General features: G+C 40.8%; 1 protein-coding gene across 2 annotated transcripts in view; it reads left to right on the top strand.

Annotated features, from left to right (window-relative positions):
- The window catches only part of EZR (ezrin), a 54,299-nt gene that overhangs the window by 37,086 nt on the left and 4,615 nt on the right, over positions 1-12,598 (top strand). For both annotated transcript variants that reach the window (XM_067542492.1, XM_067542491.1), the window contains exons 8-12: positions 4,076-4,172; positions 8,762-8,925; positions 10,502-10,632; positions 11,456-11,616; positions 11,951-12,043. In XM_067542492.1, coding sequence (XP_067398593.1) covers positions 4,076-4,172; positions 8,762-8,925; positions 10,502-10,632; positions 11,456-11,616; positions 11,951-12,043 — 646 coding nt within the window. The remainder of the gene's footprint in view (positions 1-4,075; positions 4,173-8,761; positions 8,926-10,501; positions 10,633-11,455; positions 11,617-11,950; positions 12,044-12,598) is intronic.

Genomic DNA, 12,598 nt, shown 5'->3' with positions numbered 1-12,598 from the left:
CTTTACATGAATCCTGATTTACCTCTTTCTTACTGCTTTCCTTTAGGCTATGTACCAGCATATAGGAAACTCGAATTTATGTATTTAACATCTCTTTAAATGTAGTGCATTAAAACATGGTACTAAACAACTACCTTTAAAAATCAGTTAACTTTCATTTCCCTACAGGGATGTAAAATCGGGTGGTAAAGAATTATTTTAGGGAAATATCAAATTGTCCAAATTTAGGTGATCAGTTACCCCAATGGTGGCTGGCAGTGTAAGAATCTATAGACTAGACTCTCATCATGAACGTCCAGGAACCTTTTTCAGGGACAGGTGTTAGCAGGTACAGTTGTCTAGAGGAGCTAATTAGAGTAAATCAGTGGTTCCCAGCCTTTTTGGCTTGAGGGCCACAGATATAATTTTTAGAGCCCTGAAGGGCCACCAGTCTCCACCGGTAGGCCGTCCCTCACTGCAGCCAGATGGAAGGAGTTCTGTGAGGAGGCTGCATCCTCGCTGATTTCCCATCTCCCTGGCTTCAGCAGGGAAACCGCACTGTCCTGTAGCCCTGTGTGCTCCACCTGGGTCCTTAGGCAGTGGCTCCTTTCTGCAGCCAGGGGGGGCAGGAGATCAGTGCTCCCCTCCCTCTGGCTCCAGCAGGGACCCCAGCACCTATGGACCCAGGTGGCGTGCTTTGCCATGCTCCCTGTTACAGCCAGGGGGTGGAGAGCGCTGATCTCCCATTCCCTTGGCTGCAGTAGGGAACCTGCACCAGTTTTTTAGCCCCTCAGCAACGTGCTCCGCCTGGGTCCTTAGACAGTGGCTCCCTTGTGCAGCCAGCAGAAGGGGAGCCGCAAGCCACTTTGAAAACCCCCGCAGGCCGCAGATTGCAACTATGGCCACACTAAGAGAATTTACTCCACTGGTTCCCAATCAATCCTTTCAATAGGTGTGGGCTCACTAATAATGGAGTATGAGGGGGAAAAGAAGGCTGAGAAGCAGGAAGAAGTAGAATAAAGAAGAATAAACTTTGAAAGGAAATGGGTCCTGTTTGTGTGTGTGCATGTCACTGCTGCATGCTAAAAAATGAAGCACGGGGCCAAAGTGAGGGACGGGAGTGGAGGGGAAGGTGAAATAAGAGGAAGCTTGAAATGAAAGATTCTGTGTCAATGACTTAAACAGGCTCCTAATCTTGGCTTCATGTCTCTGAATTTCTAATATAAATTATGTCATAATAGTGAGGTTACACCAGGACTGTATGGAGTTGAGGGTAAGTCTGGATCTAAAATGGCAGTTAAATTGAGATGTAGCATTAATGGGAGCTGTTTGCTGCTCCTGTTAAGACTGCAGAAGAAAAAGACGCATTTCTCTTTGCTGTGTTAATGTGTGCCATCACCCAGAAAACAAGGAGTGTCACATGAGAGATTACATGAGTGAAACTACCTTTCTTTCTTTCTTGAATGACTGGTTTCGCCATGTAACCATGGTCACACAAACAGGTTTTTCAAGCTTCATAACCAGGCAATATGTAGCCTTGACCTCTGAAAGAGAATTATGTAGAAAAATCTGCAAAATAAAATAAATGTTAGGCCAAATCATTTGTTTTGTTAAACTTTTTTGCTATTGTGCAATTTGGTCATTTGACCAGATGTCAGGACTAGGAAAAACATCGATGTACATAAATCAGGACTGTATGCACTGGCAGAACTTTGGGATGGGGGAGGCTGGGGAAAATTTGCAACAGTTCTGTTTACTGTTGAGGAAGACATAGCTACTTATTAAATACAGGAGTCTCTACTATATGTTGGTACCTATATTTAAGGGTGAATACCAGTCCCTGAACACTTGATTTCTACTACAGTATTCAAGAAGGGGTGGGGACTACCATTGTACAGTATTACATCTAGAATTGATTCAACAAGGTATCACTGCCACCTCAAGTATACTGTATTACTACATGCTGGTTTAGATTTCTCATTTAATCTAACATGGAGGAGATGGGTGCAGCTATTGCCAAATCAGCCTAGGCAAATAACTTTTTTTTTCATTACTTTTATTTATTTATATATATATATATATAATATGCGCACACACAGAATAAAGGTTAAGAAATGCTAAATTTTTAAATAGGTGTTCAGTTTTACTTTTGCAGTAGATTAAAGGGTGGTGTTGGGAAGTAGGTAAATGTTTAGGTTTGGGCCCTTTGTTTCTATAATCCTATATTAAATGGTAGGTAGCTTCCACCATTTGATACAAGGATTGGATGAATTTACTGTAAGTTGCAAGCTCTTGTTTTTCTGGGTCCTCCTCTCCCTGCCCCTTCCGCCGTGCCCTGCCTCCCGCTCCGCCCCCCATGCAGTTTGCTATAGAACAACAGTTCCCAATCTTTTTGAGGGCATGGACCTCTTTTCAACCTCCAAACATTTTGCAGACCACCACATGCTACTAGTTTTATTTGAAATTGTACATTTCCTTGGTGAAGATGTTATTTTTCTTTTCCGCGGACCCCCTGTAGTAGCCTCGCGGACCACCAGTGATCCATGGACCACAGGTTGGGAACCGCTGCTATAGAACTTGTAAGAATCTGTTGTCTTTTGTTAGAAAGTACTGGAGTGCTACAAGCTTGATTACTTCACTTCCCACTTTGCTTCATTCACTTGTCAAGATGGAATCTGTATTCTATATATTAACTAGAATAGAGAAATTAAACTTGCATTTGTCACTTCATCTAACTAAAGAGAGAATTTTATGCCTGCCCTTTCTTGTAAAGGGACACTGTCAGATCAAATTTGGCTCAAAATTTAGACTCTGCAAAAATAGCTTTCAGTTAACTGTTTCAAATTCTAATGAAAACTGTTTTTTAAAAACTGCATGTGCCCCAGTAATGTCTGATCCCAGTTGTTGCAGTAATGGGCAGGTATTATGAGAACATAAACATGAGATGGACTAGAAACCAATTAGACTCAGTAATTTCTCTTTGATTTATCTCTCATTTTTCCAGGCTCAGAAATGCAAAAAGCAATTGGCATAAATAGTGAAAAGTTAAGATAAGCACGTGTAACTTTTCTCAGTTTTAATAATCTGAGACCTTTATAATATAGGGAAGGAATTCCTGTTAGTTAAAAATTGACTTTTAGCCTACCAGATTGTGCTTTGATTGCAGATATGTAATCCAGTGGCAAAGAACTGCATAGGACTGCTAGCATTTGAGAGAGCCCATGGTGTAAAGTTCTGCTGTATAACTTTTGGGCAAAGTCCCTTGTGCAGGTTGCATGCAAGGACAGAACAGAAATCTTTGTTTCCAGTCTCACCAGTAATCTGGGAGATGGGGAGAAATACAAAAGAGGTATCTGCTTCCCTTAACTGTCTTTAATAAGCATGCAATGGGTTTAGGTTCTGATTCAGAAAATCTTCTTTAAGTACATGCTCATGAGACTTAGCCACTTGTTTAAGTGCTGTCCTGAATAGGGATACTTTGCAGAATATGGGCCTTAAAAGGTAAAAATACGTTCCACTGTATATTGTTAGTCAGAAAATAGATATAAACTTCTGAGTCTATATCCATGCCGTACAGTGTTTGTTAATAGTTTTGGAAGGGCCCTCCATACTTCAGTACAAGGGGAAAAAACAGTTGTTTTTTTTTTGTTTTTTTTTTTTAAACCCAAAGTTTTCAAAAATGGGTGCCCTAAATCCATAGTTAGGTACCTAAACACACGGGCCTGACATTCAAAAGTGCTGAGCACACAACAGATCTTGCGGAAGCCAAATGGAGCTGTGGGGACTGAGCACTTCTGAAATTGACGTGCACGCTCTCTTGTATTTAATGGCCACAATGCCACGGGTGGTTACTTTGAATTAAGAAAGGAAGAGCCTCTGAGTTTGGTAAGGGGGACATACCTCCCGTGGGGAGGGGCAAATGTTTTTCTACTGTTTCTCTTAGTATTTCAATCTGTTTTAGAGCATGTCGCTCAGGGCCCCCTACAGGCGACTGAAGTATTGGCACATTGTTTCAAACCGTGGAAAGAAGATCAATCACACATCTTAGCATTTTGTTTGTATCTTGGCTTCTTTTAAAATCTGTCTTTGTTTTCAGATTGACCCCAAAGATTGGCTTCCCCTGGAGTGAAATCAGAAACATCTCTTTCAATGACAAAAAGTTCGTTATAAAACCTATTGACAAGAAGGCACCTGTAAGTACATTTAGAATGCATATTTGCATATCAAGTTTAGACTGTTAAATATTTCTCCATGCCACACCATAAAATATGGTTCTTGTACTCCTTATAGAAACCTCATTGTATCAGAAATAGTAAATGCTAGCCACAGAATACTCGTCCTACTTCTGCCTATAACTATTTACCTGTATGAATTTTCATTGTAGGATAGACTTAAACTAAATGTGTAGCTCAACTTAAAAAAAAAAAATCAGTAAAAGGACCAAATAAAAAGGTTTACTCATTGCTAAACAGAGTAAGAGGCAAAAAGGCATCCTTTAAAAATAGGAAGTCAGATCCTACTGAGAAAAACAGAAAGGAGCATAAACTCGCAAGTCAACTATAATTAGGCAGACCAAAAAGGAATTTGAAGAGCAACTAGCAAAAGACACAAAAACTAACAGCAAAAAAATTAAGTGCAGCAGAAGCAGGAAGCCTGCCAACAATTAGTGGAGCCACTGGACAATCAAGGTGCTAAAGGAGCACTCAAGGAAGACAAGGCTCTTGCGGAGATGCTAAATGAATTCTTTGAATCAGTCTTCACTGCAGAGGATATGAGGGAGATTCCCACAGCTGAGTCATTCTTTTTGGATGACAGCTCTGAGGAACTGTCCCAAATTGAGGTGTCAATTGAAGATGTTTGGGAACAAATTGATAAAGTAAACTACAATAAGTCACCAGGACCAGACGGCAGTCACCCAACAGTTCTGAAGGAACTCAAATATGAAATTGCTGAACTACTAACTTTGGTATGTAACCTATCATTTAAACCAGCCTCTACCATATGATTTGGATGGCAGCTAATGTAATACCAGTTTTTTGTTTGTTTTTTTTTAAAAAGGCTCCAGAGGCAAGCCTCACAATTACAGGCTGAAAAGCTTAAGATCAGTATCAGGCAGATCGCATGAAAATAAAGAATAGAATTATCAGAGACAAATCAAATAACCATGTCTGGGAAGAGTCAACACAGCTTTTGTAAAGGGAAATCATGCCTCATTAATCTATTAGAATTCTCTGAGGATGTGAACAAACATGTGGACAAGGGTGATCCAGTTGCTTTAGCATACTTGGATTTTAAGAAACATTTGACAGGTTCCCACACCAAAGGTTCTTAAGCAAAGTAAACAGTCATGGGTTAAGAGGGAAGGTCCTCTTATGGACCAGTAATTGGTTTAAAAGATAGGAAACAAAGCACACTGGAAAACATAATCCCAACTATACATACAAAATGATGGGGTCTAAATTAGCCACTCAGGAAAGAGATTTCGGAGTCATGCACATTTCTCTGAAGACATTTGCTCATTGTGCATTAGTGGTCAAAAAAGAGAGCTGAATGTTAGGAACCATTAAGAAAGGGATAGATTAAACAAAAATATCATAATGCCACTATATGAATCCCTGGTATGCCCACATCTTGAATACTGTATGTAGTTCTGGCTGGTGGAGCTTGTTCTGACAGTCCTGTCAACTGCTGGAGCAGGAGAAACGGGCATGCTTTTGCAGTACCTCACCTATTAACATCAGGCTTAACAATGCAGCTTTTAAAAACAGTCAGTTTGGTTTTGGTAGGGTTTTTTGAGAAAATAACTACGGCTATGGAGTTAGAAGCAAGTGACTCAACAAACTGTTTAAATAACGAACAGCAAGATATTGAAAAACTGTCACTGAAATTAATCATTTTCCTAGAAACAAATCTATTTTGTAATGTAATTCATGGCAACCACCAAAACATTGCCCCACTGTAAAGGTTCACCTCCCTGTTCACACTGGACTTCTCAGTAGGAAAGCCCCTTTGTGTTCTCAGCCATACTTCACGCTGAGTACAAAATGTTAATCTCCTGTTTGTGATTCATGGACACAGCTTTCTGCCCACTCTTCAGCTGCAAATCTGACTGCATTTGAAAAGGAAACCTACAGGAGACTAATGCAGTAAAGCTGTTGTTGTTGAAAACACCTATTATGTCTGTTCTGTTTGGTTTGGAGTGCCTTGTATGCTCTAGATGCTTCTTGTATTCAAACTTTGCTACAAAAAGAGAAGCAGAAGTCTTTTGTCTGGACATGAGTTTTGAGCTTCCAAGGGCAAACTTTTTTTTTTTTTTTGTAAACCCCAGCCCTGGGTACTTACCTGTAGAATCCCCAAAGTAAAAACAGGATTGCCATTTTTTCCCTTTATGTTGACAATGCTTTAAGTTTACTAGCAAATGGACTGGCTGCTGGGGCACCTTATTCCATGGAGATTCTTTCTATTTGAGTCCATGTGCCACTGATGCTGAATACAGATGGCAGATTTTACTGGGGGTATCAAATACCAAGTTACAATGCTTATCTTTATATCAAGCCAGGGTAGGGTGGTACTGAACTCTTAATGCCTCTGATTATAATGTTGACTGCAGAAACTCTTGTGGTGTTACATGAATTCTTTCTCCCTTAGTTACAAGGCTATAGATGACAAATGTGGGCTACCGTTTGTGACTTTAGTATTTACCTTCTTGGAGTTGAACATTGCTTAGAGATGGAGGCCATACCTGCGTATGATACACATAGCTGTTTGGCTTTTCTTGGAAATGTTTGCCATAAGTGGAAGCATAATGAATAATTTACAGCCCTAACAATATCAGGCATGCCAAAGACCTTGTGATCTGAATAGTTAGAAAAATGAAACAAACCACCTTGGCTGATTGCAAAGTCTGCATTCTTCAGAGTTGGTATGTGAATAGAATCATAATGAAGGGTGTGTGCTGAAGAGAACTTATCTTTGCTGGCAGGTTCTCACTGAATTTGGAATTAGACTGGAGTATTTTGTCATTATTTCTAGAATCACTTCCAGTTTTATTAGTCATAGGTTCAAAATAGCTTCTGAACTGTAGGTGTAATTGGAATGTTCGGAGTGGTAGTCACCGATGTCGGAGACCCATGCTCTGTAAATGCACAGCTCTGGCTTTCTTGTGTAAATTCCATTTCATATGAACTATAAGGCATACCACAGGAGGGCATTTCTTAGGGATTAGTGCATTTCCCAGGCAACTTGTCATTCAAATACATGTGATCTTACTCGTTGGTCTTATCACCCTATACAAAACATGATTATAATAGCAGAAATGCAGTGCTTTATTTAGTGAGTAATCAGTGTTTCTTGAACTCAAAACCCTACTGAATCTATAATTGTTCATAGACTTAAAAAGCTGTTTGGCTCAGTAACAGATAAAGAATTCTATGGCTTTGGACATACCCTTCCTGAAGAACTTACTTTTGGAGGGTCCACTGTTACCTACAGGGAGAATGAGTTTCTTTTTAATAAATGGATTGCTGCTTGGCTAATGGGATTTTGTGCCATTCCTGTTAACCCCGGAAACCTTTCTCTATTCTTTAGCTCTCTTGGTTATCAGTGCTGCATGTAAACAAATAGCCAAAACATTACTCTGTGTTGTTGGCAGCTGGGGAGGATGATAGAGTAGTTCAGTAACTCTCACCTAGAGCTCTGATCACAGCACAACTCTTATTTAAAAAAAATGCCACAGAGGCAAGGACAATAATGCAGATGTCATGAATGCTGAAATCTTGCTCCTATAAAAACTCCCAAAGTTATTTGTGGCTCAGGAGCAAAATCTTCATTCTAGACTAGAGGAAGGAATTAAGATGTTTCTCCTCTCCCTCCCCGTTCAACTAGGAGGAAGGGCTGCATGAATGCTTGATGGTGGCAGTCTCTCAGTGGCCACTTCATAAGTCACTATGGACACAGTCTTTTGTCAGAGGGGTAATTCTGTTAGTGTGTAGCTACACTCATCCATGTTCCATATTTTGCACCTATGTAGAGACACCATTTCAGGAACTCCCAACAAAGGTTGATACAAATATTGTGGCTGGACTCTTAAATACTGGAGATCTTTTGTGACATAGTGATGTTTGTAGCTATGCAAGCTAAGATAAAGATGATAAATACCTTGCTTCAGAGTGTAACCTAATCACCTTCAAAGGGTAGAAGGGAATTTGTCGTCTTACCCTTCTAACCATCCCTACCTTCTGAAAAGTATCTGGTGGTACAATTGGCTGAGGGTACTGAGAATTTATCATCTTTGTCTGAACAATGATAGTAGCAGGGTCTAAAATAAGGAATTAGATGGACCAGTGATCTGACCTACGACTGCAAATCCTGCGGTATATTTTAATATTCATCAGTATACTGTTATATTTCAGTCCTCCTTAGGTCTTATTTCTACTCATGAGACCTTGCACACTTTTTCTACAAACCAATAACGCAGTAACCACACATTCATGTCTTGTGTAATAAATAGAGGTGGGTGGGTTGCACGGCTGCTTTTGGTATCCACCAAAAAAATCGACTCTCTCTCCTGAATGAAGGTATTTATGGGAGTGTTTGTTAGTCACTGGGACTGTACAATTGAATAGAAAATACAGTTGCTATTAATATATAAATGGCCTTTGGATTGCAGTAGAATAGTGGCCCTGTGATTAGTTTGCCTACAGTAAGTTGAGTGCTTTATCTTCTTCCATAGGAAACCATTGCCTCATAAACTGATTTCCATTGTTCGGTATCTCTCTCTTAGGACTTTGTGTTTTATGCACCTCGTCTAAGAATTAACAAGAGGATCCTGCAGCTGTGCATGGGCAACCATGAGTTGTACATGCGCCGCAGGAAGCCTGACACCATTGAAGTCCAACAGATGAAAGCCCAGGCCCGTGAGGAAAAGCACCAGAAACAGCTGGAAAGGTGAGCTGAACTGGATGGAGGAGGATGAGGATGTGGGGAAATGTAGGTGATCTGAATGGAAACAAATTGGGAGGATTAGTTGTGATGACAGCTGAACAGGAGCTAATGGGGTGGGGTTCCATTAACGCTGGAGGGTGAAGCATTCAGACACTGAGAGCTACTGCCTTCATCTCACCTTAGGCTGAGCGGAGTATCTGGCTGTAGACTCTGACTTATAATGGGGGGAACAGGAGGGGTGTTGACTAAAGGGAGAAAAAACAATTCAAAACAACGTAGGAATTGTCAGACTGCCTCAGACCTGAGGTCCATATGCCGGTATTCTGTCTGACAGTGGTCAGTACTAAATGCTTCTGCAGAAAGGACAAGAAACTACATAGTGGGCAGTTAGGGAATAACCTACCCACAGAGAAGTTTCCTCCTAACCCCACTAGTTATTTGTTGGTTTCTGCCCTGGAGCATCAGTATTTATATCCCTTAAAGTCTGTGTGTATCTAACTTTCCCTGCCTTTGCCCCTCCCCCTCACCCCCAAAGCTGGGGCTGGGTTGGGAGCAAAGTCATGGCCAGGGGTTGTAGTCCAAGCCGGTCCAGAGCAGGGTTTAGGGTAGAGCGGTGCTGGGTGACGCTCCCTCCCTACCCCTAAATGTTCCTAAGGGGGTGAGTCCCATAGTTTGAACAATGAACTAATGTAACTGTAGGTATTCTTATCCACATTGATTTCTAATCCCTTCCTTGGATTCTGCTAAAATCTTGGCCTCAGTGATAACCAGAGGCAGATAGTTCTGAGGGTTGGTTATGTCTGGTAGGAAAAGTATCCCCTTTCTATCAGTTTTTAAATTTGCTGCTGCTGAGTTTCACTGAAAGACCCCTCTGCCCCACATCTTATATTATGAGAGGATAAATAGGAACATGTGATTTTATCCAAACCTTTTGTTACTTTGTATACTTTTAGCAGGGCTTTTGTTCTGCTCTGCAACTAACTAAATGGCCCAGTCCTCTCACTGCTTCTCCATTTGGAAGTATTTCCATGCCTCTGATCATTTTTAGAGACACAAGGTGGGCGACAGAACTTTTATTGGACCATCTTCTGTTGGTGAGAAGTTGGTCCAATACAATATTACCTCACCTATCTTGTCTCATATCCTGGGACTGATATGGGTACAACTACACTGCATCTGATCATTTTTGTCCCCCGTCTGTGAATCCTTCTTTCTGCAGTGGGCATTCAACACTCAACACAGTGCTCCTAGGTGGGATGTAGCATTGATTTAGAAAAGAAAGATGGAAAATGTGTAACTTACCTATTCCTTATTAGTAGTGATAGTATTACCAGAGCATCTAGGAGATGTGGTTATAGACCAGGACAAATTGTGCTAGGTGCTGTACAAATACAGAACAAAGACAGTCCTCACAAGGACACCCTAACATTGTTTTTGATTGTCCTTGAACATTGAGCAGATCCTTTCACTGAGCTTGTGTACAGAGATGCCCAGGCCTTGTCCGGCATGGAGCAGTTCAGGTGGGCAAGCAAACTCCTGCCTTACTAGTTTCTAAACTTAAGTTATTTCTCTCTTACAGGCAACTCTTAGAAAATGAAAAGAAGAAGAGAGAGACCATTGAAAGAGAGAAGGCACAGATGTTGAGAGAGAAAGAGGAGCTGATGTTGAGACTGCAAGAGTACGAAATAAAGACCAAGAAGGCGGAGAAAGGTAAAGGGCTTGTGCTGGTCATCCATACATTGGGCTTTGCCTTTCTACTTTGCAAAGCAGTGATGTGGCTTAACAGCTGCCCTTATCCTAAGCGCCTGTCATCTTGTGACACTTTGATCTGCTGTGTAAAACAGAATTACCAGTGTGTCTGTGTAAGTGTATAAACACAGGGACAGTGAAATCTTTCCTGGTCAGTGCAGTGATCACCAGCTATTGTATAGAGGAAGTAGATGCCAAGTGACCTTTATTTTTTGTCTCGGAACCGAGGAACAAACTGAATGTTCCCTTTCCCACAAGAGGAAGGTGTAATATGGCCACTTCCAGCAGAGTGAATGACTCAGACAGTTCTCACTCAGGTAGCTTTTAATGGTCCCTCCCTTAACTCCCCTGGCAGGCACCTGATGCTTCATTAAGAAGACATCTGTGAAATCAGTCTGTGTCCTCCCTACCTCCAATGTGTAGAGTGGTGTGAAACCAGAAGCAGCAATGTCCAGTCCTACTCCATAAAATGGTATTCTAAGACTTTGGAGTTGCCATGTTTTTCTCAAGCTGGATTAAAATCCACATTTAGACTCTCATGTAAATTCTGTAAAGGGAATATTACCCAGAACATAAGCTATGTCCTTCTTGCGTATGATATGTCAGGTAAACTGCATTCAAACTTGTTCAGAAACCAAGCCCCTCAGTTGAAGTCTGTGAACAGAAGACTGGAGTGAAGTGTTTCTTTTACCCTCATTCCCATAAGCAGCTGCACCACTATGCAAGACCATTTGTAAAGAGGTTATTTAAACCCATTGACTTATGCATTCCTCTTCCTTCACAGAGCTCTCCGATCAGATCCAAAAAGCCCTGCAACTTGAGGATGAGAGGAGACGAGCAGAGAAGGAAGCTGAACGTCTGGAGGCAGAGCGCTTGGCTGCTCTCCAAGCCAAGGAAGAGCTGGAGAAACAAGCTGTTGACCAGATAAAGAGCCAGGAACAGCTGGTAGGAACCATAGACATTTTGAGGCGAGCATGTAAAACCTTGAGTTGTGTTATTAATGTTAATGAAGGCTCGCTACTGCATATTTAAATGAGATCTTGGACACAAGGAAATGATCCATTAGGCCAGAGGATGCACTGTAGTAGCATAACCATGGAATCAGTCTGGGAAACTTTTCAAATGATATACCAAATAAGAGCAAATTGCCCGTGATTTAATGGAGTCTATCACAACGGAGTCTATTCACAAAATCATATAACATTTGGGTCACATTTCTCATTCACAAAAGCATTGTTAAAAAAGTTTCAAGTATAATTCTGGCCTTGCTATTCAATAGGCTACAGAGCTTGCAGAATATACAGCCAAGATTGCTCTTCTGGAAGAAGCAAGGAAGCGTAAAGAGAATGAGGTTGAAGAATGGCAACACAGGGTGAGTTTTTCTGCTTTCCTAAATTGATCCAGAGCTTTAAACTTGAATTAGTAAAATGTGCCAATCTTCCTTAGCCTTGTATTTCTAAATAAGAGAATCTTTAGAAAAGCCCTAATGGAAATGTTGAATTTATGAATGTGACTAATTTCCAACACAAAGAACAATATATAATCTCCCTCCTACAAATCTGACTCTTCTCAAAACTCTATAAACAGTGAGCTATATAAAAACAAAGAATGTAGTCTTAACTAGGAAGTCATGATCATAATGTATTTGGGCACCTTAGCATACAAGTGTTCTTGAATGAAGGAGAGAGAAACAGACAATAAAGCAAGTGTAACAGCACTAATGTGGTAGTCCCAATAAATTTGCACTGTTGGAAAATGCCTTCTTTTGGACTTGGTTGAGGGGACTTAAGTATTCATAATGGGATGCAGCAGAAGTGAGAACAAACCTACAAGAGCCTTGTGTGTGTAGTTATATTTATGGGCTAACATAAATTAAACATTTTCTCACTCTTTTAGTTTTGTGTTTTGTCTTTGCTATTTTGCATCA

The sequence above is a fragment of the Emydura macquarii genome, unplaced genomic scaffold (assembly GCF_026122565.2).
Source record: "Emydura macquarii macquarii isolate MOO-44397 ecotype Brisbane River unplaced genomic scaffold, CSIRO-AGI_Emac_v2 contig_705, whole genome shotgun sequence".
NCBI lineage: Eukaryota > Metazoa > Chordata > Testudines > Chelidae > Emydura > Emydura macquarii.
This window is presented reverse-complemented; position numbering and strand designations above follow the sequence as displayed.